At 49.5% G+C, this 26361-nt stretch overlaps 2 protein-coding genes and 1 long non-coding RNA gene across 4 annotated transcripts; 1 reads left to right on the forward strand and 2 right to left on the reverse strand.

Moving 5' to 3' along the window:
- Positions 1–420: 420 nt before the first annotated feature.
- On the forward strand, positions 421–7899 carry vrk3 (VRK serine/threonine kinase 3). The gene is given in 19 exon segments (XM_030376613.1): positions 421–524; positions 1148–1287; positions 1371–1520; positions 2015–2095; positions 2294–2479; positions 2593–2742; positions 2830–2873; positions 3012–3078; positions 3390–3424; positions 3426–3475; positions 3558–3660; positions 3769–3819; positions 3821–3862; positions 4048–4116; positions 4118–4153; positions 4155–4182; positions 4607–4724; positions 6554–6612; positions 6780–7899. Coding segments are annotated over 18 exon segments (1563 nt in total). The 5' UTR covers positions 421–524; position 1148; the 3' UTR covers positions 6935–7899.
- Positions 7900–10616: 2717 nt separating this feature from the next.
- Positions 10617–22654, reverse strand: LOC115558467 (rho family-interacting cell polarization regulator 1). Of its 2 annotated transcripts, none has more exons than XM_030376614.1 (14): positions 22513–22654; positions 20389–20471; positions 19409–19547; positions 15648–15726; positions 15535–15558; positions 15375–15428; positions 14860–15009; positions 14488–14551; positions 14345–14388; positions 14002–14127; positions 13617–13765; positions 13393–13501; positions 11279–11906; positions 10617–10917 (listed from the first exon to the last, which is right to left on the reverse strand). In XM_030376614.1, exons 3-13 carry the CDS (start codon positions 19498–19500, stop codon positions 11343–11345), a joined length of 1455 nt encoding a protein of 484 aa, XP_030232474.1. In that variant the 5' UTR covers positions 19501–19547; positions 20389–20471; positions 22513–22654; the 3' UTR covers positions 10617–10917; positions 11279–11342. The 2 variants fall into 2 exon arrangements, with proteins under 2 accessions (XP_030232474.1, XP_030232475.1); XM_030376615.1 differs by lacking the exon at positions 22513–22654 and adding an exon at positions 20594–20721.
- A 1788-nt stretch (positions 22655–24442) lies between these two features.
- Positions 24443–26211, reverse strand: LOC115559007 (uncharacterized). The gene is made up of 2 exons (XR_003979400.1): positions 25947–26211; positions 24443–25702 (listed from the first exon to the last, which is right to left on the reverse strand). It is a non-coding gene; the product is annotated as an uncharacterized LOC115559007 (long non-coding RNA).
- Positions 26212–26361: the final 150 nt, after the last annotated feature.

The following is a 26361-nucleotide window of genomic DNA, read 5'->3' on the forward strand; positions in this document are numbered from 1 at the left end:
AAAATTCAGAGGAAAGTAGGAGAGGCCAGGGGAACAGGAAGGAGCAGAAGGGAAGAAACCGTAATATCACGGTTAAGATTTGGACATACAGGGCTAAATGCATCGTTGTTTATGGTTGGAAAACATGACACAGGGAGGTGTGATCATTGTGAGGAGCAGGAAACTATAGATCATGTAATGAACATCTGTAGAAAGTATGAAGTAGAGAGACGACAAATGCAGGATAATTTGGCAGAAATTAAAGAAAGATATGAGTTAGAGAATATATTAAGGAAAATGTCAGGAGATAGATGCTATAGGCACGTATTTGGATATTTAAAAGAGACAAATTTGATAAAGAAAATATGAAATCCGGGTAACTCAGGTTACAATAGTAAATAAAGATGCATAAAGAAACCAGTAGGTGGCGGTAATGCACATGTTTGTTTGCCAACCGCCAATAAAACCAAATAGAAGAAGAAGAAGTAGAAGAAGAAGCTGCCGGAACTTGGAGCTGTAAACAACATCAGGATAATAAAAATAAGGTACTAAAGATGACAGCTTATTATGACGGTTTAATAAGGTACAAAAGGAGGCTGGTTTAAAGTAGTCTCTTCCTTGGACCCTCTGGGTTAGTTTGGTTATGTGTTAGATAGTTAGCGTTACTTCAGGTTTGAGCTGCTGGGAACAGAAGCATAGGAAGTAGAAGCAGAATAGAAACTGAAAGTGTATCGCACCGCAAAACGTAATGTGAATGAACCGGATTTGTGTCAGAATTGTACTCGTCTCCTTCACAAAGCTAACTTCGTGTGGGGTTCGGGTGAACTATTGGAGCCCAGGGTTGGGGTTAGGGTCCCAGATTCACTACTGGGCCAATCGAACACATAATGATCAATCAACGACTTGTTGCTCAAAATAACTCATATTTGAATGACAAACATCGGTCCTTTGACAAACTAACCAACATGAATGTCTGTCCTCATAATAACCCGACCTGCTCCTGCCACGCTTAACCCTTCAAGAAAAAGTCTACTTATTGAGTTATTGGTTTCATTTGTCATTTAAAGGATTTTTGTAACCGCAATCGAACCTTTAGGAGCTCTTGAGTCGAAGCTCATACGCTCCCATCATCTAAAATCTGAACCCTCTGCTTTCGGCTGGTCTGCAGGATGCCGTTTCAGTTCTGCCCTCAATGTGGGACGAAGCTGCAAGCGGATTTCCGATTCTGCCCGTCTTGTGGCGAGAAGTTTCCGGCTCCAGCGGGGGCGGGACCATCGGGAGACGACACAAGCTGTGGTTCTGGAGAGAGTAAGGGGACGATCCGGTTGGAGTGTAGGTGTTTCTGTTTCTGTCTGGGTGAACGATACCATTCCTGTCTGTATCGGTTTCAGGTTCGGGCAGTTTCTCTCCCGTCTCCGTCTCCCCCCGGCCTCCTCTGGGGTCGCCGCGTTGCTATACGATTCGGGGGAAACGTCCCGCAGAAGATCCAGCTCCCCTCCAGGATGCCTCTCCTGTCCTCCCCAAGGGGGGGAGAGCCAGAGGTAGACACCTGCTTGTGTGTAATGTGAAGAAGAGATGTTCACATCCCATTTTTTTTTACTTTCCGATTCCTGAACTTGAGTATCGGCCGATTCAGAGTATATACGATAAAGCATCTTGTTTTTTCAGAACTAGATCATTTAAATTTATAATCTATAATTATAATAATACATTTTTATTCTTCTAGTTAAGCGTGAGCATAACACCACACGTGTTTATGAGGTTCTCTGCCTGTGTAGTAAGTGAGCTATCATTTGATTGTATCGGATCGGCGCATAGGATCGCCAATACCCAATACTTCAGTATCGGAGGAATTCCAGATTCTGGTATCGTATCGGAAAAGCTCTAGTTGTGAAGACACACCTTCATCACTACAAACCCAACGTGTGAAGTCAGAAGCTGGAGGCCCTGAGATATTTAGACGTTTTGGACAAAGATAACGCTCTTATTTCGGAGCTGATCAACTGGTTGATTCTCAGCCATTTTCCCCCAAAAGGCAAGACACCAACTGCCCTCAAACAGAAAGATGGGATGGAGGGTCTGAACGCCTCGCCGGCCAAGAAGGCCCCAACGCCAGGTGAGCTGAACTCGTCCTACGTCACCGCCACCTGGGACTCAAACCAGTAGATTCCACCATCCCCTGGTGTCTGTTTTGCTGGGCACCCGTAATGTGTGTGTGTGTGTGTGTGTGTGTGTGTGTGTGTGTGTGTGTGTGTGTGTGTGTGTGTGTGTGTGTGTGTGTGTGTGTGTGTGTGTGTGTGTGTGTGTGTGTTAGTTAAAGGAAGGGGCAGGTCAGTGTGTGAGCGGCAGGTGGAGGAAAAGGAGACCTCAGCAGACAACTTCTCGACCTCCCCCTCCCCGTTCTTCAGGACCTCCCCCGGAGGGGACCCCAGCCCGGGGCCCAAGCCCGCCCAGACGTCCCCTCAGAAGGAGAGCTGGGTCGTACGTCACAATCACATCCGTACGTCAAGGTTGTCCTTCTACGCAGTTCTTAACCAGCACTGACCGTATAACTAACCTTTGTGTGTGTGTGTGTGTGTGTGTGTGTGTGTGTGTGTGTGTGCACGCGAGCAGGCCGGGGGTCGAAGGTAAAGTCAAGGAGCGGCAAGCGTGTGTCTGCTGTGATACCGCTGCAGGAAGAGGTGGAGCTTACAGACACGGCGTGCAGGAAGTGGAGGCTGGGGAAGCTGCTGAGTCAGACGGAGACGGACCTGGTCTACGAAGGTGACTGAGGAGATCCTTGAGCTGCGTGGAGCTGAAGGTTCATGTTGTGTGGCCTCCTCCTCACCTCTTGTTTTGTTTCCCTCTAAGCCTTCGCCTCCAACTCCAAGGAATCCAAACACATTCTCAAACTGGTGAGTCCAAGGTGGATGGTCACCCGTCCAGGTTTTCATTATATCTTCTTCTTATTATTTTTTCATCAATATCATCAATACTCCAAACTCATTTATATTTCCTTGATGCCTGATCCCCTCTCCTCCTCTTCCTCGAAGGGCGCTAAAGACGGTCGGATCTTCCACGAGCAGAACTTCCTGCAGCGCGCTGCTAAAGTCTCATCAAGTGGGTTCACTCCTCACCCTCTGGTGGTTCACTCCTCACCCTCTGGTGGTTCACTCTCACCCTCTGGTGGTTCACTCTCACCCTGTTGTGGTTCACTCCAACCCTCTGTTAGGTTCACTCCCTCCAACCCTGGTGGTTTCACTCGCCCCCCTCCGGGCCGTGAACACATGGTGTTCAGAGCTTGCTCTCTGTTTTACGATGGGCTCGGTACACTATAGATGTCCACTACATCATAATCCTAGTTTCCTTTATGTTTATGTTGGTTTATCTGTGCATAATTGACCGCTCTTATCTCTCACATCTGTCTTAAGTGGAAAAGTGGATCAAAAGCAACAGGCTGGGATTCCCTCGGACTGCCCTCCTGTGTGGGCTTCGGTCTCCATGCACTCCAATACAGGTCCAGAAGTGGTTATTTATCCAGGCTCTTCTTTAGTTTTCCATTCCAGTGTGCTGGTGAGACTCCTCTGTGTGTTCTGTAGGTTTCTGATCTTCCCCAGCATGGGCCCAGACCCTGCAGTCCATCCTGGAGAGCCAAGCCACACTCCCGTCCGAGAGAACGTTCTCCAGCTGGCCTGCAGGATCGTGAGTTGTCTCTCTGACATGAGGAGGATCCAGAATGCTCTCAAAGGGCCGGAGATGTCTGGCCCTCTTCCGCGGTAATAACGGTGTTTCTTCTTGTTTCTCCCACAGCTGGACGTTCTGACCTTCATCCACTCCAACGAGTACGTTCACGGGGACATCAAACGCTGAGAACATCTACATCTCGACGGAGGGCCCCTCCCAGGTGACGAGATCTGAAGAGACACACACTCCCCCTCTGTGACCGCGTGACCCCGACTGAAACCTGCACACAGCTACGCGCTACAAGCTAAGTTAGTGCAGGCCGTCTCTCTGACGCTGCGGAGCTCTGCAGCGCATGGGGAGCCGTCTCTCTGACGCTGGCGGCCAGCGTCTCTTCCGTGTCCCCAGGTGTTCCTCGCTGGCTACTCCCACGCCTTCCGCTACTGTCCCGGGGGCCAGCAGGTGGAGTACCGTGAGTGCCAGCCGCACGCCACACGAGGGCGCTCTGGAGTACAGTCAGCGTGGACGCCCACAAGGGGGCAGGTGAGTTGGACCACTGTACCCTGGTCTGCTCTTCTCTGTCGAGGGGTCCCTGAGCGTGACGCCTCACCCTGGCTGCTCCTGACGAGCTGGCCGTCGCCCGGAGGGGCTGACTCCGCCGTCAGTGTGTGACTGTGTATGAAAGGCTGAATCTGAGGCAATATTGTAAATTGAGTGGCCACTAGTTAGAAACGCGCTGCAGTCCATCCATCAGTTACTGGAAGGACCTAGAACACAGCCATCCTCCAGTCCAGTCCTGGTCTGGATGCGTCTCATGAATCAACGTGACCGTGTGCTTCCTTTCTCCTCCACTCTGCTTCCTGTCTCCTCCTCTGTGTACTTCCTGTCTCCTCCACCGTGTGTCTCCTGTCACCTGTCTCCTCCTCCGTGCTACCTGTCCTCATCCACTTGCTTCCTGTCTCCTCAGGGCCTAGCCGTCGCAGTGACCTGCAGAGCCTGAGCTACTGCCTGCTGCACTGGCTCACGGGCACGCTGCCCTGGGACTCAACCAGCGACCCGCAGACCATCTGCACACAGAAGCAGAGGTGAGGGGTCAACATCCTGTCACCACAGAACGCTGCGCTCACTTATTCAACCATTCATTACTGAGGGGGAGAACCGCTCTGATTTCAGATGAATTCAGTGAATCCTTTGGAGTCCAGAGAGATTTGTTTACTTAAAGGCTGCGTTGCAGGTTAACCGTGTTGAGTTTATAACAAGGAGAGGCAAAGTAGTGCATTACAATGCAAACACATAATTGGTACCGATCTGGCGCATTTAGAAGAGCAATCAACTGAATAAATGCCAGGTATAGGCTATCAGACACTCAATCAGTGCACTTGCAAATGACTGCCTGCAAGTTTGACCGATCGTGGTGTGACATTATTTAACCATCAATCTACAGCAAATACGATCAGAGAGATGTACATTGAACACATACACAAAGCACATTCGTCCAACCCGGCGGATGCTGACAGACAGCCCACAACAAGCCAAACATCACCATGTGCTCTCTCTCTCACTCTCGCACACCCGTACACAATCACTCCAACTTCTCCATCTCCAAGGCTAGGCTGCTTCCCTAAGACCACAACTAACCACATGGCCTTCATAACCATGCAGTATGCCGAAGCCGGAAGGGACACGTGCACAGTCGCACACACTCATCTTATGCAAAACAATCAGTTTTATCATCAACATTCAGTCACTGCAAAGAATTAAAGAATAGCCTCTTACCATAAGTTAGAATGGACCTAAAATGTGTGACTGATGCACTCTGGTTTAGCTTTCGCTTGCTATTCGTTCGTCTTTCTTCTGTTTGACGCACATGGCTAATTTGCATACTTGCAAAGGACTGGCTGGCTCCGCTTGGCAAAGAATATAACCTATTTATCTGTATGTCTGTCTACCCATGTGTCTAATTTTAATGTGATGTATTTTGTGTATTGCCAGTCAGACTTGTTGTCTCCCTTGTTCTATGTGGTCTTGTACTCTCCTGTTTGAGCCGAATCACCTAAATTAATTCCCGACGATTTGTGTCGTTTGGCATTAATAAAGACTTGACTAGGCTATCTATCTATCGAGGCTATTAATTAACAATTATTCGCCAAAGGCGAATTGAATAGTGGGGAATATAGCCCCCGAGACTGAAGGTCTCGGGGGCTATATTCGCAATTATTCAACTCACGAAGCCTGAGGTGAATAATTGTTTTAATATATACACTACACGTGAACACTCCAAAAATAAACGAAATAACACTTTTTACCTGGATTTATTTATAATATATATTATTATTGTTTTTATTAGCGGACATTTTGCGATATAAACAATATCCAGAGTTTGAGATCTCAATCATGGGATATTGCCCAATATATCTTGCCCAATATCCCGAGATAGCGAACCAATCAAATTGAGCCGTCTTAGGAGGTTCACGTGTACCATATACTAACTATATATATATCGATGTATTTATCTATGTATCTGTATAATCTGCTGAACACTCAATTACTAGTCTCTACCCTCAAGGGTCTCAATGCGGCTTTGGTCCGTTTCTCCCCAACATGACGTCATGCAATGCATTCTGGGGGAAATGAGAATCAATCGCAAACCGCTAAAATAGTACCTACTTTTTCGTATTACATTCCGTTTTGTGATACCTACCAACATTAAATACAATGGATAACAGTTTAAATCTTTATTACCAACAAGCAAATTGCACAAATTTGTTGGAAAATGAACCCTGCAACAGGGCCTTTAATAGTATTCATGTCATGTTAAGATGGATGGTTTTGCTCCACACACTGTTTTAGATTGAAACATGACTGTTCCATAACGATGTTAATCCTTAACCCCCCCTCGCTGACCCCATCCCAGGTTCCTAGAGGACGTTCCCACTCTGCTCAGCAGCTGCTTCGGGGAGAAGAGAGTCTCCAGTGAGTGAAACTGGTTTGTCTGTTAGGGTGAACCAACACACGGGTTAATGACAGGTTGTGTGTGTGATTGTGGGTGTGTGTTTGTGTTTATTTGTGTGTGTTTGTGCGTGTGTTACCGTGTGTTTGTGCGTGTGTGTAATGGTGCATATGTTTTTGTCGTGCCGCAGGTGTGGTGCAGCAGTATGTAACCCAGGTGATGGCTCTGGGATACACAGACACACCTGACTACCCTGCCCTTAAGGCATGCCTGAATGACGGCCTGCTGGCGCAAGGGGGCGCCCTGGAGCAGCCGCTCAGCTCCTTGACGGCCTCCTGCCGCTAGGGGGCGCCCTGGAGCGGACGCTCAGCTCCGTCACTGCCTCCTGCCGGTAGGGGGCGCCCTGGAGCGGCCGTTCAGCGCCGTGACTGCCTCCTACCGCTAGGGGGCGCCCTGGAGCGGCCGCTCAGCTCCGTGTTGGCCTCCTGCCCTGTGGCCACTGATGAAACTTTTTCGGATTCAGAACGCTACGTGACTTAAATACCCATCACTTTATTGTTGTAGAGGAAAGGCACTGAACGGGATTTTAAATTAATACTGGTTTTAGAGTGAAGTTTAATTTAAAAGTGTGTCATGTCATGTCGTTTTACCGGTTGAATACGTTTTACCAGGATGACTACTATCTAGTTGAACTTGATTTTCATACACTTTTCAAATGTTTTTTCCACTGTAGTGTCACTGTTTAGTCGTTTATGTCCAAATGCACTTGGGAAGGGTGACACACTGGATTATAATGTGTTCTAAATCTTTCACTTAGTTTACCTTTCACTCGTGGATGAGATAGTGTGCTGATCCTTTACTGTTATTCATTTTAGGTGCACTTGTTAAAATATACATGTAGCTTTATATTTTCTTCTAAACTTTTTCTAACTTGATTTTTGTGCTTTGTTAAGTGCTGAATATCGTCACAATAGTTTATACATACAATGCATATACAACACGTTAAAACCCACCACATACACCTCACTGGGATTGGCTGAAGAGCTAACGGTCATTTCTCATGCTTTAGCCTGGAGGCCTTCATGTCGTGACCTCCCCTGGCAGCGGGGTGGCGCCAGTGTTTCACGTCTTCACATTTCATGCGCCATACTTACAAACAATACAAACACTTCTCTCTTTTTTTTAAGAAATCTTTATATTTTTAAACAAACATTATATTGACATTTAAAACCATATACACTTTTGTTGACTATGAAAATGTAAATCTCATGTTTGCAATTCAGAAAATAAACAACGTCCTCTTGGCCTGAGTTCCCGCTCTTCATTCGGTCTTACCGGGTCTCTCTTAGTGAGGAGCTTATGTCAGACCAGGCACTATCAAAACGAAGAATACATTCATAAATGTAAGGCTTAACGATGATCAACGTGTGGATCCTCGGAAAGATCCATCAAAGACGGGGGTCCGACCTCTTAAAGCCGCCGAATACACACTTTAATTTGGCCACGCGTCGGCAGTGAGAACTAAACTTGACTAACGTGCAGGTTCGGGTGAAGTTTTCCCAGAAGGCATCCTGTCTCTGTACTCTAGAGACCAGCCTGTACTCTACAGACCAGCCCTGGTCTGTACTCTACAGACCATCCTGCGCTGTACTCTACAGACCATCCTGCTCTGTACTCTACAGACCATCCTGCTCTGTACTCTACAGACCAGCCTGCTCTGTACTCTACAGACCAGCCCTGGTCTGTACTCTACAGACCATCCTGCGCTGTACTCTACAGACCAGCCTGCTCTGTACTCTACAGACCAGCCTGCTCTGTACTCTACAGACCAGCCTGCTCTGTACTCTACAAACCAACCTGCTCTGTACTCTACAGACCAGCCTGTACTCTACAGACCAGCCGTGGTCTGTACTCTACAGACCATCCTGCGCTGTACTCTACAGACCAGCCTGCTCTGTACTCTACAGACCAGCCTGCTATGTACTCTACAGACCAACCTGCTCTGTACTCTACAAACCAACCTGCTCTGTACTCTACAGACCAGCCGTGGTCTGTACTCTACTCTACAGACCAGCCTGCTCTTACTCTACACACCAGCCTGTACTCTACAGATCACCCTGCTCTGTACTCTACAGACCACCATGTCTCTGTACTCTCTATATTGCACCAGAGTGTATCTCAACAGTTCTAGTGGCTTTAGTGGCTTTTGTGAAATCAGAATCCAGCAGAGCTTCTTAGCCAGTCTGCCCCCCCTGGGCAGGATTGACCTCTGACCTCTGAACTCTGTAGCATGACCAGGCCGGTCCTGCGGAATAGGGGGGAAACGCCTGGCTCCAGGGCCGTCCCTCAACTATTTTTCCACAGCGCTGCCGTCTGGTGGACTGAGCCCCGACACACAGGGGCATTGTGTCCGGGCTGCCTTAGCCCCTAAAAAGTTCCCCTACGCCCCCCATTAAAACCCCCCTCCTGGGTTGGGTCGACCGAGTGGACAGGATGCTGTACCGGAGACGGGGGGGAGGGCTTTGGTTCAGTGGTTATTGAAGATCCATCAGTTGGCAGCGGCTCCTCAGGAGAACCTTTGATGTTTGGACTGTAGTGGTCCCTCAGAGGTCCTCAGGAGGTCAACACTGATGGCCGAACACTGTAGTGGAGACGAACCCTGAGTGGACGAGCAGTGAGCCGATCCATGCCTGTCCGGCTCGCTGAGAGACGCGCGTGACCATAAATAACGGCGGCCTCAAGACAACAACCACACAAAGACACACTTGTGAATTTTCAAATTAAAAGCGTCAAGCCGTGTTCTGCCTTGGCGCAGAGCAGCAGAAAGATGTGGGGGGCGGAGGCAGGACTGCTTTGGAATCAAATGTTTTTCTCTAAATGATAATCAGGATTCATAACAACCCCCACCACTCTGCCGGTCGGCGTTCGTTCTGCACATCCTCCTCCTGTTAGGCAGAGTCTGCTTGTCATTGGTATCTCCTGGATACCATGGCTCCAGCAGTGTCACACTGGGATTATATATATATATATATATATTTATATATAAATTGGCAAATCTGGGCGGGGCGGGGGGGGAATGCCGGGGCTGTTATGAGTATGCGGCGGCCGTGGTGCTGGTAGAGGGACAGTCCCGCCTCCCGACAGACTCTTGAGGACAAACAGAAAGGGACCGTGAACCTCCGTGACCCTCCTCACACTGGTCTGAGTCTCCTCTGAGCTCCTTACCCTCCTCCTGGGTCAGCGCCCCTGTCTCCACGTCACAGGCCTCCTGCAGGTCCTCAGCACTCGACCCCTGAGGGAGGGAGAGAGGGAGCTTGTTTACGTTCAACACTCCAAACACACTGGGCTAGCACACAGTGCTAGCACACTGGCTAGCACACATCGCTTGCACCCAACGCTAGCCCACAGTGATATCACACAGCGCTAGCCCATGGAGCTTGCCCACAGCGCTAGCCCACAGCGCTAGCACACTGGCTAGCACACAGTGCTAGCCCACAGCGCTAGCACACTGGCTAGCACAAAGTGCTGGCACACTGGCTAGCACACAGTGCTATCCCCCCGGCGCTAGCCCACAGTGCTAGCAGGGTTGGGTAGCTTCATTGCGTTCATCTGTTGTCTTTACCTGCGATAAGTAGCAGCAGTCCTCGTCCGAGTTGCGGAAGCCTTCCGGAGCCTCCATGAGGATGTCTAGCTCCGCCCCCTCCCCCTCCTGGTGGTCATCGCTATAGAAACAGGAACACGGCAGGGATGAGTAACCGCCGTGTGCAGCGCAGGATTTACACCACATAGCAACCGTTGCCTCCTGCTCCTTATTTGGCAGCGGTTACGTAACGCGCTGAGCTGGAAACATGTCGAAGAACATCAGGAACATGAAGAAACATGAGGCCGAGAAGGGCCCCGTTGGCCCCATGAGGACACGGCCCCCGCAGTACACACATCAGGACAGAACCCAGGACTGACCTGTCACCAGCGTAGATCTGCTCCACAGCCACTTCCTGCTCCTTCACATCCACTTCCTGCTCCTCCTCATCCTCGTCCACGGAGCCACGTTCAACCCCCTTCTCCTCCTCCTCTGATATGTCTTGTTCCTTCTTCTCCTCCTGCTTCTCCTCCCTCTCCTCCTTCTGGTCTTCCTCCCTCTCCTCCTTCTGGTCTTCCTCCTTCTCCTCCTTCTGGTCTTCCTCCCACTCCTCCTCCTGCTTCCCCTGCTTCTCCTCCTCCTCCTCCTCCTCTTCCTCTTCGTCGAGGTCTGAGCAGTTGAGGAAGTCGAAGCTTTCCAGGGCCGTCTCCACCTCCTGGGTGAAGCTGGAGGAGCTGGAGCAGCGGACCTGAGGAGAGAGACGACATCAGAAAACGCTCCTTCAGATCAGACTCAGGAACCAGCCGGCACTCAGAGACACACATCCTCACACACACACACACATCCTCACGCTCACACATCCTCACGCTCACACATCCTCACGCTCTCACCACAGACCTCACACTCACAACACGACACACTATCCTCACACACACATCCTCACACCCCGCACATCCTCACATATACACCACACACATGCTCACGCTCGCACCACGCACACAATATGCACACAGCAAACATGCACCCTCACGCTCACATCCTCACTCTCACACCACACACATCCTCACGTGCACATCCTCAAACACACACACCACACACACCCCGCTCACCCTTTGCGTCTCCTCAGTCTTCGCCTCCTCCTTGTGTTCCTCAGAACCCTTCTGCTCCTCCTCCTCAAAGCTCCGGCCCAGCGGCCCCCCCGACCCCCTGGTTCTGTCTTCTCCGGGGCCCGGGGCCGGTGAGTCCTGGCCCCCCCCTGGGCCCCCCCCCTGGCTGCAGACGCTCTCCTCTGACGAGTGGCACTCTGCCAGCACGTCGGCCCGCCCCCCCAGCAGGGCAGCGCTGGGGGAGAAGACGCTGGGGAAGGAGGTGCTGCGGGGCTGGGGGGGCTCGTGGGGGCGCCACCCCCCCCAGGTGGGGGTCCGACTTGGAGCTCTGCAGGTGGCCGTTGGGCACCGAGAAGCTGCGGGCCCCCAGCATCTGGGTGAAGCCCGCCTCCGGCCCAGCCTCCTCCGGCTCGTCCTCCCCCTGATTGGACGAGAGCGAGGGCGTGGAGGTGCTGGGCTGGCGGGGGGCGAAGGACAGCTGTCGGGGGGGCGTGGCCTGCAGCGCGGGCGACGCCCCCGCCAGCCGGTGGGCGTGGCCCCCCAGCGCCGGGCTGGACGAGTCGTCGGACGACTCGGAGGAGTTGGACCAGAGAGTCCCGTTGTCCGGGTCGCCCTGACGCCGCAGTAGGGACTGGGGGAGAGAGACCAGAGAGAGACAGTCAGACCAGTAGGGGGGAGAGAGACCAGAGAGAGACAGTCAGACCAGTAGGGGGGAGAGAGACCAGAGAGAGACAGTCAGACCAGTAGGGGGAGAGAGAAATACACCAGTCAGACCAGTAGGGGGGAGAGAGACCCGAGAGAGACAGTCAGACCAGTAGGGGGGGAGAGAGAAATACACCAGTCAGTCCAGTAGGGGGGAAGAGAGAAATACACCAGTCAGACCAGTGGGCGGCAGAGAGAGACTACAGGGGACCAGTGAGACCAGTAAAGGAGAGAACACAGAGACCACAGAGAGGGTTCAGACCAGTGGGAGCAGGGGGGGCTAGAGGCTAACGAGGCTGAATCATAGATCATTCGATTACATCTCTTCAGAACCAATCAGGATAGTCTCCATGCCGGGGATTGATGGTGATTGGATTAAGCTCCGGAAAACGAGAGCTGGCTGAACCGTCGTCCGGAGTCGCCCACGCCGACGCACGGCCCTCCCGCTCCTCATGGCTGAAGGAGCCGCTCCACAGAACACGGTGCTAACACCACCTTACTACGTCACCACTCGAGGGCGGAGGAGAGGATCACTGAACACAGTGCTACACACCACCTTACTACGACACCACACCGAGGGCGGGGCAGAGGATCACTGAACACAGTGCTACACACCGATACCGGACCAGAAGACCATGGGGCGCACTTTAGAACAACTATTATTAATGTGATTCTATCTATCTTTACCAAGATTTGGTTAATAACACAAATCATGGTAAAAGTTAACCTTAATTGGACAAATTGACTTATTTGACTAATTTACTAATTGATAGATTAATTAACTGTCTGAATAGTTTCCCCCCCCTCCACCTCCGTCTCTACGACGCTAACTGCTACGTCTTCCACTAAGGCTACAGGCCAACACACCCGTGATCAGCGGGCCAATCAGGACGTCACGTGGGCACGTTCCTCCGCCCGTCGCAGCGGCGCCGGCCCGTCCGCGGCGTGGTCCGTCACGGCCACTGGCTACGCTCTTCCGGGCGGCTGGGAGGCACTGGGAACACTGGGACCACTGGGACCACTACTCGACCAGTATCAGACAGCTACAGGGACCACAGCTCTGCTCAAACATACCGCTACCCGCCAGTGCTACCGCTACACGCTAGCTCCGTTAGCGTTAGTGCTAGCTAGCCCATTCTCCCGCGTGCGGCGGGCAGACGGCCCCCAGCTGCGGGCCCTCCGCACCACTCTCCCCACACACCCCCGACACCCCCCCCACGCCGCGGGGCAGAGCCGGCCCCCGAGGGGCGTCTGAAACACAACAACCGGGAAGCCGGAGTTAAGGCAGACAGGAAGTGATGTGTCGGGGAGCGGGGCTGGAGGACTGAAGAGAGGGAGGAGGAGGGGGAGGAAAGGGGCTTGTTGTGAAAGGGTGACATGATGTGCGGGCGGCGGGGAGGAGGGGCTTCACTCACGTAGAACACCTGCTCCCGCATGGAGGGCGTGTCCGGAGGGCTCTGATTGGATAAGAGCCGCTTTGTCACGGTGCTGGCGGAGGACACCTGGTCGTCCTTATCGAAGGGGCTGGGGGCGAGAGAGAGAGAGAGAGAGAGAATCAGGGACACTATCAAACCCTACGGTCTAGGACCCCCGCGGACGGACCAGGGGGGCCAGGGGGGGGCGGGGGGCGACCTCTCACCTCCAAGTCACCTCTAGGTTGAGCTTGACGGTGCCCAGGTCGTTGATGTCCACGGCCAGGGTCTGAGGCAGCGGGCAGAAGAGGTCCAGCATCTCACAGGAGACGCTGCCCACCACCACGTGGTTGGCCAGGCTCTTCAGCTCCGTCACCTGGAGGAGGAACACACACAGCTGGAGCAGGGGGGACCGCCGTGTGGGTGTGGTGTGTGTGTGTGTGTGTGGGGCCATGAGCGCCAATCCCATCTTAGAAACGTTGTGTGAACACGACTGAATTCTGCGCGAGTTTGTATTATTTATCAGCCTTATGGCCGCCCACATCCATCATTCAGCTCTCCCTGGTAGAGTGAGGCTCTATCTGCTGAATGTACTTCACACCGCGCTCTTACTTTGATGGACAGCAGCTCGGTGACCAGGGGCAGGAAGATGTAGTCCTCGCTGTCCCACACCTGCCGACTGCTCACCTCCACGCGGCCCCGCATGCGCCAGCGCTGCCGTCCGTAGCGCATCAGCACCTGGAGGGGAACCAGCAACCCTCAGCGGGAGAGTGTGTGTCTGTGTGTGTGTGTGCGTGTGTGTGTGTGTCCTGTCTCTGCCTCTGTGTTTGTGTGTGTGTGTGTGTCTCTGCGTGTGTGTGTGTGTGTGTGTGTGTGTGTGTGTGTGTGTGTTTCTGTGTGTGTGTCTGTGTGTCTGTGTGTCTTTGTGTGTCTGTGTGCGTGTGTGTTGCCTCACCTCGTACTGGTCCCCGGCACACAACCGTGCAAACCCGGCGAGACCTGTGAGGCGTCAGCAGGGAATGAGTTAGTGGTTAGCCGCTAGCGTTAGCGGCTCAAATCTGGTCCCAGCAGCGGAGGAGGAGACACAGCATGACTCACCTTTCATCTTTATGTGGAACTCCCCCATCTGGCTCTCCAGATCGCTCTCCAGCGAACACATGTGCTACAACAGAAACCAGAAACCAGGGGGGGGGGGGGGGAGGAAGGGGGGAGGGGGTTTGTGGAGGGGAGGATTAGGGAGAAAGGCATCGTTAATATGAATAGAACACCCCCACACCGGCTCCAGACACACTCCTGTGTGTGTATGTGTGTGTGTGTGTGTGTGTGTGTGTGTGTGTTGTGTGTGTGTGTGTGTGTGTATATGTGTGATTGTGTGTGTTTCTGCCTCTGTGTGTGTGTGTGTGTGTGTGTGTGTTTGTGTGTGTGTGTGTGTGTGTGTGCATGTGTCGGTGTGCGTGTGCGTGTCGTCACCTCGGTGCACTCCCTGTAGCCCTTGTTGGCCTCACTCAGGCTCTCCCTGGCCTCCCGGCTGCCGCTGGCCGAGTGGAATGCCGCCACCATCTTGCTCGCTCCGTCCCGAACCCGACGCTGGATGCAGTAGGCGTCATACAGCTCCTCCACCTGAACACCAACCCGCCCAGCGGGGGAGGGGCCGTCAGAACGCATGGACAGCAGGGGGGAGGGGGAGGACGGGGAGATGCCTTCACCCCCAGGGTGAGACGCAGTCACCTGGTGGTGAAGATGTCTCCACCATCTCACGGACATCCTTTCACCCTGTGGTGAGGGCATCAGTCCTCAGATCTCCACCCCACGGACCTCCACCCTTGTGGACGTGGAGATACCTTCACCACCAGTTGAAGGCATCTCACCCTCCGAGGAGGGTGAGATGCCTTCAACTGGTGGTGAAGGCCTCTCCTCTCATCGTCCACCTCCCAGAGGTTTGAGGAGGTTTGTATCTTCAGGAGGAACCAGAGGATCTCACGCACCTTGCTGAGGTGGAACTCCAGGCGCCGCATGAACCTCTCGATGGCCTTCACTTGCTGTGGAACAAAGAGAAACCCAATAAGGCCAGTGTAAACACACTCCCTCCCACTGCTGGTTCCCAGTGGAGTCCACATGCACTCTGAGGATGTAGAGGGGGCCTACCTTATCCTGTTCATAGAGAGACCCCTACGGAGAGACGGACAGGAAGTTAGTATCACAGAACAGTCTGACCAGCAGGATGATACTGGTGTGACTGGTGTGACTGGTTCTCTCACCAGACGGCCGTTCCTCTTGTTCTCTCTGATCTGCTGGCCCAGGCTGTCCAGCTCGAGCTGGTGGACCTGCAGGTAGGACCTGGGGACGACTCAACGTTAGAGGTTGTGTGGAGGGGAGGTGGTAGCCAGGCTACCTGTAGCGGTAAGCTTCATCGAAACTATGCTGTACCATATATAAAGTATAAAAGATATATACATACATAGGTATATATATATATATATATATTGTGAAAGTATGTTTAGTGCAATATAAAGATGCATCATGGTATGGTTGTAATAACACACATAAAAGCCATTAGATAGGGTGTGTGTATGTGTGTGTAACAGGGATGGAAATTAACTTTTATGCCCACCAGCCACTGTTGCAGGTAGATTTAAAAATCTACCAGCCACTAATTTTTTTTACCAGACACTTTTTATACGCTATATATTTTTTTAATAAATGCGTATATTTTGAACAATATAATAGTAACAATAGATAGGAAAAGTGATTTTCATACACATCTTTTTTTCCATCAGAAGTGATTTTTACTGTAAGTAGGTTCTACCAAGGAACTGAGTTGAAAACGTTACACTCTTACCGATAAACAATACACAGGTATCTGCCATGTTAAGTCATGTTTATTTCAAAGGTGTTGCGAAGTTTGGGGATAATTCATCTATGCAAAGTATTTTCAATAAAAAACAAGTTGACACATTATCAATAAAACAACATGCATGGCTACACCATCATAAGTAAAAAAAAAATAATAATTTACATGTGACTTAATACAAATTTGTCCACAGACATGGTAACTAACGTATGGTAGTAAGCATTATTGGCCCTTAACACTAATATTCAGAAAAAACACTTTCTTTCTGTTCAATATTCTAGATAGAACTTTATCAATCACCTGTAGGAGAAATGTGTTAATGTTTGTCCCCATAAAACAATAATGGTAAAAAAATAAATACAAAACACGACGGTAACTGAGTAAGTCAAACCGTCCAATCTGAAGGCTCTACTTAACCACTCCCCCTACTCACTTCCACCAATGCAAAGCGAACAGAACTGAGTAGGGGAGGGCGTAGCCTAAATAGTTTGTGAACGACCCAGAGAAACCTAATGCAAATTCAATGTGAACTTGTATGAGGCTTTAATAAAATCCCGGACGATTTTGAAATTCCGCAAAACATTGTCTCAAAAAGAGGGCATGTCCGGGCAAAAGAGGACGTATGGTTAGGCCTACCCTACGTACGGGAAACACATTTGATTCCTACCTGTAACACTGTAAAATAGCGGCCCAAATTGGTGGGCGCTATCCTGGTAATTTCTCTGCGTGAGAAATACGAAGTGTGGCGTGTGAGCGTGTGCATGGGTTGAATTCATGGGACAAGCCCCAGGAATCTCCAACTTCCGGCTTCCATGAAAGAGAACCAAACTAATTCACACAATAGCATTCATGCAAATCTAGCATTAAAGGTTAATTCAAGGAAGTTCTCTCCAGTCACGCTGAAAGTATATTCGCTGGTAGTAGCGCTTTAATTTGCAGTGTCAGAGAATTCTGAGAAATCTGAAATGCTGACTAAATTCCCAGAATTCTGACACTGCAAATTATTGCGCGCTTCCATACCGCTCTAGATTCCCCCACCCCTACACAGATTTTTTCCCGTAGAAACCTATGGTGGAAACCGGATTTTGAAAAAAAAAAAGCCATTGAACTCTAAGCACTGAATATTTATGCATTGAAATAACGTATTTGGATTTGAACTGAACTCCTATTCAGCTTTATTTTTCAATGTTAAAAATTCAAAATCAAAGATTCAACTTCAAAAACTTCAACAACATCCAAATACATTTTTGATGAAAATTGCAAATATGTTTTTAATTAATATATTTATGGATTTATATTACATTTATTTAAAACAAGGCACATTTGTGTGTGGATCAAGAAGGTGGCGAAGAAGTAAAAGCTGCGTCACGTTTAGCTACACACTTTTTCCATCTAGTTTCTACTGGGTTTTGGGATTGTCGGTGCCGTTATAGTTGTAAACGGCACCGACAATGTAAAAACCCAGTCACTGCAGTCATGTGATTGGCTGAAAAGGAGGGAGGCATCTGATTGGCTACAGAGAGTTCCTTGTTGAAAAAAATGCATTTGTGAATCCAGCCACGTCAGGAGAGTCTCAAAAATCTTTTAATTACGTTGAAATTCAAATCCAGACACATTATTTCAATGCATAAATATTCAGTGCTTATAATTCAATGGCTTTTTATTTCCACCATAGGTTTCTAAAGGAAAAAATCTGTGTGGGGGTGGGGGAATCTAGAGTGGTATGGAATTTGCAGTGTCAGAATTCTGGGAATTTAGTCAGCATTTCAGATTTCTCAGAATTCTCTGACACTGTAAATTAAAGCGCTACTACTAGCGAATATACTAGTGAGAGAACTTCCTTAAATTAACCTTTAATGCTAGATTTGCATGAACGCTATTGTGTGAATTAGTTTGGTTCTCTTTCATGGAAGCCGGAAGTTGGAGATTCCTGGGGCTTGCACATTGAATTCAACCCATGCACACGCTCACACACCACACTTCGTATTTCTCACGCAGAGAAATTACCAGGATAGCGCCCACCAATTTGGGCCGCTATTTAACAGTGTTACAGGTAGGAATCAAATGTGTTTCCCGTACGTAGGGAAGGCCTAACCATACGTCCTCTTTTGCCCGGTCATGCCCTCTTTTTGAGACAATGTTTTGCGGAATTTCAAAATCGTCCGGGATTTTATTGAAGCCTCAGATTTACTTCCATACACTTCTCCTTCGTCATGCTTAACTGATCACACCTCTCTCTTGTTGGTTACACAGATCTTACCATGGACACTTCCAGAACCCCTCTCAAATTTCAGCCAGCCAGACAATTCACGTCACAGTCACGTCTGTTAATTTATGAATGGAATTCTGAACGTGTCCCGCCTCCGAAATAGCCTGGCTATACCCATGCTGCCTTGCGCGCGATTTCATTTCGCACTGCGAGGCAGCCTGGATTCCATGGATCCGATTTTTGCCTGAGTTCGGGAACCAATCACAGAACGGGGAGGGACGGCAAGACGATGACGAAGTATATGCGACCCACCCATCGTCTTCTTCCGAATTGCGTGTGTCTCACGCCGAATGCGTGAGACTTGAGAGCTGTTAGTTACCGGTATATTATCCCGGATGTTGACAGTCGCAGTTCAGCAAGAGAGGCGTAGAAGAAGAAGGAGGACGGATGTTGACAGTAATGGTTGTGGAACTGTGCAGCGCCGTATGACGAATGTATTGAATATGCAAATTTGATCGGACCTGACTGGAAAGTATTACCCGACACAGTTGCGGGTGAAGTGACACAATTCACCCGCCACCATACAAATCCACCCGCGAATGGCGTGTGGCGGGTGTTCATTTCCATCCCTGGTGTATATGTGTCTGTGTGAGTCTGTTTGAATGTGTGTGTCTGTGTGTGTGTGTGTGTGTGTGTGTGTGTGTGTGTATATTGTGCGTGCGTGTGTGTGTGTGGGTCTGTTTGTGTGTGTGTATGTGTCCACACGTGTGTGTTTGTGTGTGCGTGTGTCTGTTTGTGTGTCTGTGTGTGTCTGTGTTTGTGCGTGTAAGTCTGCGTGTGTGTGTGTGCGTGCATCTGTTAGTGTGTCTGTGTGTCTCTGTGTGTGTGCGTGTAAGTCTGCGTATGTGTGTGTGTGTGTGTGTGTCTGCGTGTGCGTCTATGTGTGTGTGTGGACTCACTGCAGGCCGCGTCGCAGGGCTGCGTAGACCTCATCCAGCCTGTCAGGCTGGGGGGTCTTGGCGGGGGGGTTCTTGGTGGAGCCGGTGAACATCCTGGTCCTCTGGGCCGGCTCTGACCTCTGTCCTGGACCCTGTAGCGCTGGGGGGGGGGGGGGGGACACTGGTTACCAGGACCTACAAGAGACGGGGGCACCAGTATTGACCGGGAACCCAGCCGTCAAAAGTGTGACAGCAGGACTCTTGGGGGAGGCAAAAAAACCAACCACTGAAGCCCAGTTTCCTGTGGTCCCGGTTTAAACCAGCCAAGAAGACTCATCTGAGAGGATGAAGAGGGCCGGTCTGCATAGTGCTGATTAAACCTTTACAGACAACTTAACCATTTACTACTGGTTTACTACCGGCAACATGATTGGCCGAAGCCCCGTTCAGCGAGATCAGAGCTGCTCTGGCATCAGCCCTTAGATTTTAATCTAAAGTTTGATGTGTGAGCCTGCTCCAGTATCGATTGGAGGTCACTTAAGATAAAGCGTTCGGGCTTATTAAAAGACGACTGTCATTTCTTATTAGATGGTCGTCTATATAGAAAGCCTGGCACAAGAAATATAGGAACTAAGCCAATCGAAAGTAGGAGTATGTGTGAATGCGAGAGAGAGAGAGAGAGAGAGAGAGAGAGAGAGAGAGAGAGAGAGAGAGAGAGAGAGAGAGAGAGAGAGAGATAGAGCGAGAGAGAGACAGAGAGACAGAGAGAGAGAGACAGAGGCACAGAGACAGAGTGTCATTGAGCGATAGAGAGAGAGAGAGAGAGAGAGAGAGAGAGAGAGAGAGAGAGAGAGAGAGAGAGAGAGAGAGAGAGAGAGAGAGAGAGAGAGACAGAGACACAGAGTGACATTGAGCGATAGAGAGAGAGAGAGAGAGAGAGAGAGAGAGAGAGAGAGAGAGAGAGAGAGAGAGAACAAGAGTGAGACTTAAAGAGCCCTTACCTGTTGATTTGAGGAGACTACTGATTCATGCTTGGAGGGTCGACTAGTTCTGCAGCACATCAAAGCCCCAACGACGTCAAGTCCTGCCATTTGCATAACATAAGAGGACAGTTGAGGAAATGCTTTGACATGATAACTCACAGCGCACAAAGAGGAACCAATGATCTGAGTAGTTTCGCCATTAATAAAACACAATTTATAATACCAGGAGGGGAAGGCGTTACGAGTGCTCCTCTGATTTCCTCTGCCTGACCACATTGTGCTGCTCAATGCCGCTGTGTGTGGCTATCGCGCTGACGACCAGCATGCTCACAGGCGATTCCCTTCCTCTTCCTCCCCCAATCTCCCCCTCTCTCTCTCTCCCCCCCTCTCTCTCTCTCATCCACTACACAGCACAGGAAGTCTCATGGCAGACTTTAGACAGGAAACTCTACAGGGAAGTCTGGCCTGGGAGTATAAAAACATCTTGCACAAATCGCCCATCCTATGTCGGCCAGAGAGTCGCATGTGAGCAGAAATCTGTGTTTTATTGGCCCATGTGATCCTCAGCCGAGTGCAGAACGCTTTTAGACTGGTCAGGACTCAGATCCCAGTTCCACAGAGACAGTGACAGCAGAGATTACAGAGTAAAGCGGCCTAAGCCAACGCCAAACCCTTAACACCTCCGCTCTGTACGAGCAGAGCAGGGCCTTACAAACGTTAGGCATGGAGTTCTCTGCTCTCTGGTAGTCTGCAGCGGCAGTTAACAGAGACCGGCTGTCTGTCTGTCTGTCTGTCTGTCTGTCTGTCTGTCTGTCTGTCTGTCTGTCTGTCTGTCTGTCTGTCTGTATACTTAAGTAATGTTCATCAAACCAGAGGAAACTACCTGGGTCCACGACAGCAGGGACGGCAGAACCAAGACTTGTTGGATCAAATCCCCTCACAACCCTATCGGACATGAAGTCGCTTCCTGTAGCTGTGGTCGATCTCAGCTCGTACCGCCGTAGTACTACTGGATTCTACTACGGTATTCCAGGGGTCCACTTAAAGCCCTAATCCCGGCCACATGCTGAGAGGATTAGCTGTAGTTTGTCAGGGTCAGAGAATGGCAAGGACCTTTGAAACAAAGTATTCTGAGTGAAGCAAGATGTGTTATCGGCCCTAATCACTCGTAGAGAAAGAGCTGGCCAATGTCATCCTCTAGATTCAGACGGGAGTCTAATGAAACGTTCAGGCACACAGAGAGACGAAAATGCTGACTATTGAGGGATACATGAGGACCCCTTGCCACCACACAGGATCAGTTTGGGGACCGTACTGTCACTGGGCCGTAGCTGTCCAATACAACCAGCTCTGGTGTTCATCCAAAGCCTCCATGGGGATCATTAGTTAGTCATTGGTTATCTGAGGGCAGCTAAAACAACGAGTTATTTGATTGGACCACCTCACAAGACCCTCCGACCCCCAGCCGTAGAGCGCGTGAGCATCAAGTCCACTGATCCACCGACACACACACAAGACACGCATTCTGCTCTGTACTGCTCTCATATGGATAGCAAGACACACATGAACGTGTGTGTGTGTGTGTGTGTGTGTGTGTGTGTGTGTGTGTGTGTGTGTGTGTGTGTGTGTGTGTGTGTGTGTGTGTGTGTGTGTGTGTGTGTGTGTGTGTGTGTTGTAAGGGGATGACCATAAATTATACATACCAAAAAAATAAAGAAACGCTTAGATGACAAATTGCTGGACTTGCCAACAATCTCTACTGACTGGGACTCTGACAGAAACACCTCCCGACGCCCCTCATCTTAAAGATGGCTCTCAGGCCCGCTGCCGAAACTTTGAATAGTAACAACCCCCAAGCCCTCCATACCCCACCCTGCCCTGCTTCCCTCCATGGTTCCAGACCTCCAGACCTCCCCCCGGCTCAGATCATCACGATGCGGACTCATGAAGCTCTGAACACCGATGAACGAATAACGGCGCTGATTGTGTTGATGAAGATGGTTCAGCGGGACCAACTTAATTTGGGAAAAAACTTAACATCAAAGAAGAGCAGACTCATGTCGAACCGTCCTGTCCGCGGGTCCCAAAACAGGAAAACCCCTGGATCCCAGATGTGCTCCTTCACACATTCACTCGTCTTACCTAGGATTGAAGATCCGCGGAAACCGAGATTGTCCCATTGCGATGCTGAACGCGTTCAGAACTGGTTCCTATTCCGCTCAGGGCGCTGTCCTTCTTCATCTCGCAGTTCTTCTGTCCGGCGTCAAGCGCTCCCTGCTGCGCAGTCGCGTTCCTGCTGCGCCTTCAAAATAAAAGCTCCTAACGGTGAGGCCGCAAGGGGCTCTGCCTCTGAGGAACAACCATGTTCGGATCGGATCTAGCCAGATTCAGCTTTAAAATATTGTGATACTATGATAACTTATGCCCCCAACATAATCGGAAAAAAAACACCACAACACACTAAGGCAAACAAAACAGCTACAGATGATGCTGGAATAAAAAAGTTGGTTTTGAAAGAGACATGTTTCTAAAAATGGTCACACACGCACAATAATAAGCACATCCAAATAACAAACTATTCACGCAACCAGGGTTTTTACTTTGAAGGTCCCCTGACAGAGCGGAAGTACTGGCGGTTCTGAGTGACAGATGAGATGTGGCAGACCGTTCTCCTCTGAGCGGAAAATCTCAGCTCGCATCAACACGCTGAACCGCGACAGCAAAACACCGAAGAACACTCATGGAGTGACCATAATAGAGGTTCTCTATCTGTAGCCCAGCTCGATGAAGGACAGCACCCCCTTTAGATCTCCCCCAACCTCCTCCTCTGGTCCAGTTGGGTCTGGAGGATCTAACGTCCATCCCCTACGGCCGAGGACTTGTTGCTCCTCTGACGGGTTTCTAATAGATTTACTGTCCTTCCACTTTATTATACGAGTTGGATATACTCCAATATTTAAAAACGATTTAGAAACGTCTACTCCCATTTATTGTGTTCCACTTCAAACTTTATCTCCATAAATATGTTTTTCTTGGCGCAATGGAAACTTGTAGCCTATTACTAATGAATAATGACTAATTCCGTTTATTACTCGTTAACGTAAATTCAGAATCAGGTATGAGAGTCTTCTCACCCACAATAAACAGCAGAGGCCCTCATGGCTCCTCATCCGCAGGTGACTGAGTGAAACATGACTGGATAATCTCGTGTCATCTTTAATAAGTTGTAGGCTTCAAGAAAACATGACAACATGAAGCATGACTCGGTACTTTGTTATGTTATTGAAACTTGAAGAGCGAAATTGACACCCCAATATTTCAGGGGTGTGCACTAAATCCCTACCGCTTTAAAGATTTGCATGCCAAGTTTCACGGCATGTAATTAGTATTACATTGAGGACAAACTACACAGTTCTAAAAAGACCTGAGAGGGGGGGGGGGGACATCACTACAGGCCACAGGGCTGACTGCAGCGACCACTTCTCCAAAGTACCACCACTCACTAAGCAGGCTCTGTGAACCTGTGTTTAGTGCTATATAAAGATGCGCCATGGTATAGTTGTAATGGAAAGATAAGATATGCATGGAGCTCACATCTGTTTGAATATATCAGTGGAAGCAGAAGGAAGACATGAGCAATCAAAGACACAAACCACTGTGGTCGAATATATGGAACAGAAACATGATAAATATCACGTTTCACCATCATTATACAATTGATTCATGGTGAGAGAGTTCATCCGACCCATCGCTGCCACTGTTGTCATAGCAGTAGTTGCTATGACAACGCACAGTGTGATCAGAGGAGGATGATACAGATTTCCCTATATCAGTTAGTGTCGTTCATTTCCTTGTTCCTGTGGAGATATATCAAATACTCTCAGAGGTAATGGGTGTCTATGATGGTAGGGGTGGTTTAAGATACTGAACTCTGTTGGGAATCTGAGCTATATAATAAGAATGAGGTTATAGCGTTTCCACTCAAAACAAACTCAGTCAAGCCAGTATGCTGGAGAAACCGTATCAAAAGGTCATTATCAGTAGAAAGAGGCTTCAATGAGGAGTCTGCAAGCTGTTGAAAATAGAACATTTATTGTGTAGTATTGTGGTGGTGGTTTTGCTTTACAGAAGACTAGAGAATTTAAGTGCACAAGAGAAGTTCACTGATCACAGCAACAGATTGACTGTCACTGGGACCGCTGGGCATAACTTACAACACGCGTTCAACTTGGTTAGAAATAAATAAGAATACAAATGTGTGGTATACTTGAGTTAAACAAAAATAACCATGGCATCCATACCTTTAAGTACATACACATAATGACAGGTGAGCTCCCGATGTCAAAGGACCTTTACTCTGAAGGATTAGAGTGTACATGTGAAGAAACACTGTAAGTGGAGGGTTTTCCACGACAACACGAGCCCGCGTGACGGATCCATCCTGGAATGTGAGGCGACATGGTGGGGCTGGCGTCATTCAGCCAGCACCTGGACGTTTCATTAAGGTTTGAGCCTCTTAAAAAGCCAGGATTTGTTTTATAATTGTTACCATCTCTTTTTTATTATTTTGATTCAAACAGAGCAGTGCCAATTGTTTTCATGCTTATTGTGAATGCCTCATATAGGCTATCCTAGTTCATATTCTATATATTTAACCTAACACTAACCCCTTAAGCTATAATGCTTTGTCTAAAAACTTTTGAGTGCTGTGGGGACACCAGTTCAGTATGTCAAGGTTTCTCCACACCTGGAAGCCTTCAGGCTAAGGGAGGGTGTGGCCCATCAGTTATCCAGAAGGGCCTGGAGTCCATGGCGGTGCGCTGGTTCCAGATCAGCCAACTGTGGGAGCGGTCTGGGAGCCAGCTCTCTGTGCGGTTCCCAATCGATCCCACAGATTGTTGTGTGTGATAAGTTGATTGGCAGGTTTGTACGTGTGTACGCTGGGTGAGAGGGTTGACACCTGAGTGCTTTTCCCTTTTCTTGATTTGAATTGAGCTTCTCTGATGATGGTATTATGTTGAAGAGATAGATTGTTACTTTTGTGGCTTGTCAACTTTTAACTGACTTGACTGACTTTCAGACATCCGCCATGCCATCACTGACCGGGCCATGTTCAGGTTCTGCTTCCTGAAGCCTGGATGTGTTCATCCTTCATGTTTAGAACCAATGCCGCCACTAGGTGGCGGACGTTGTTATCCAGACTGTCCGCCGGTCTCGCCCGACTGAGGGACGCGGTAGGATTTGAGCCAAAAAACGCAAATGCTTTCAACGTTACGGGTCAGGTGTCTGCTGTCCTCGGTAGTAATGAAGTGGCCATGTCGATGCCCTTTAACTGCAAAAAGACAAGGTATTACGATGTAGTATGCATTAGAAATACACCGAACTAGTTTTACATATTTTTTGCAGGCTGCTATTTACCATAACTTCACAAATCTTCATAAATGATCCCCTTTCCTACCCACCACTGCAAACTTCATCAACGCCCCTGCCACTCTGCAGAAGGTGCTGAAAACAACAGTTGTTCAGTGCAATAAGTGAATTAGTATAAAACAACCCGTTATGGAACGTGTACTTACGTCTGGAGATGGAGGAAAGCAGCGTCATAAGTTGGTCCTCTGGCTTCCCTCAGAGCTCTCCATCTAGGGACACTAATCCACGTTCACCGGAGTGCCACCGCTCCTGCTCGGACCGCTCTGTGAGCAGAAAACCTTGATGTTCCAGTGTTGTGGTCGGTGCGTAACGGGCTTGGATCGGAACCTTGCAGGTAGAGTGCGTAACAATCCATTACATTGGTTTGGTGTGGAGCGCGTCTCCACACCAAGGGGAGGGGGAGGGGGAGGGGGGGGTCATGTGATCACAGCTCAACTATAAAATAACGGAGCTCAGCTGTAACATAATGGAGCTCACCTAGAAAATAACGGGCTTAGTTACGTTAACCCTTTTCATAGTTGGTTCAAACATGCTATAACGGGGACATATTGATGGGTGCAG

The sequence above is a fragment of the Gadus morhua genome, chromosome 14 (assembly GCF_902167405.1).
Source record: "Gadus morhua chromosome 14, gadMor3.0, whole genome shotgun sequence".
NCBI lineage: Eukaryota > Metazoa > Chordata > Actinopteri > Gadiformes > Gadidae > Gadus > Gadus morhua.

Excerpts from the sequence above, each read along its gene's own strand:
- LOC115558467 (XM_030376614.1), bottom strand. The coding sequence starts at position 19,500 with ATGTTCACCGGCTCCACCAAGAACCCCCCCGCCAAGACCCCCCAGCCT. Across the intron at positions 15,429-15,534 it reads CTCTCTATGAACAGGATAAG|CAAGTGAAGGCCATCGAGAG; the intron begins GTAGGCCCCCTC and ends TTTGTTCCACAG. Across the intron at positions 15,010-15,374 it reads TGGAGTTCCACCTCAGCAAG|GTGGAGGAGCTGTATGACGC; the intron begins GTGCGTGAGATC and ends GTTGGTGTTCAG.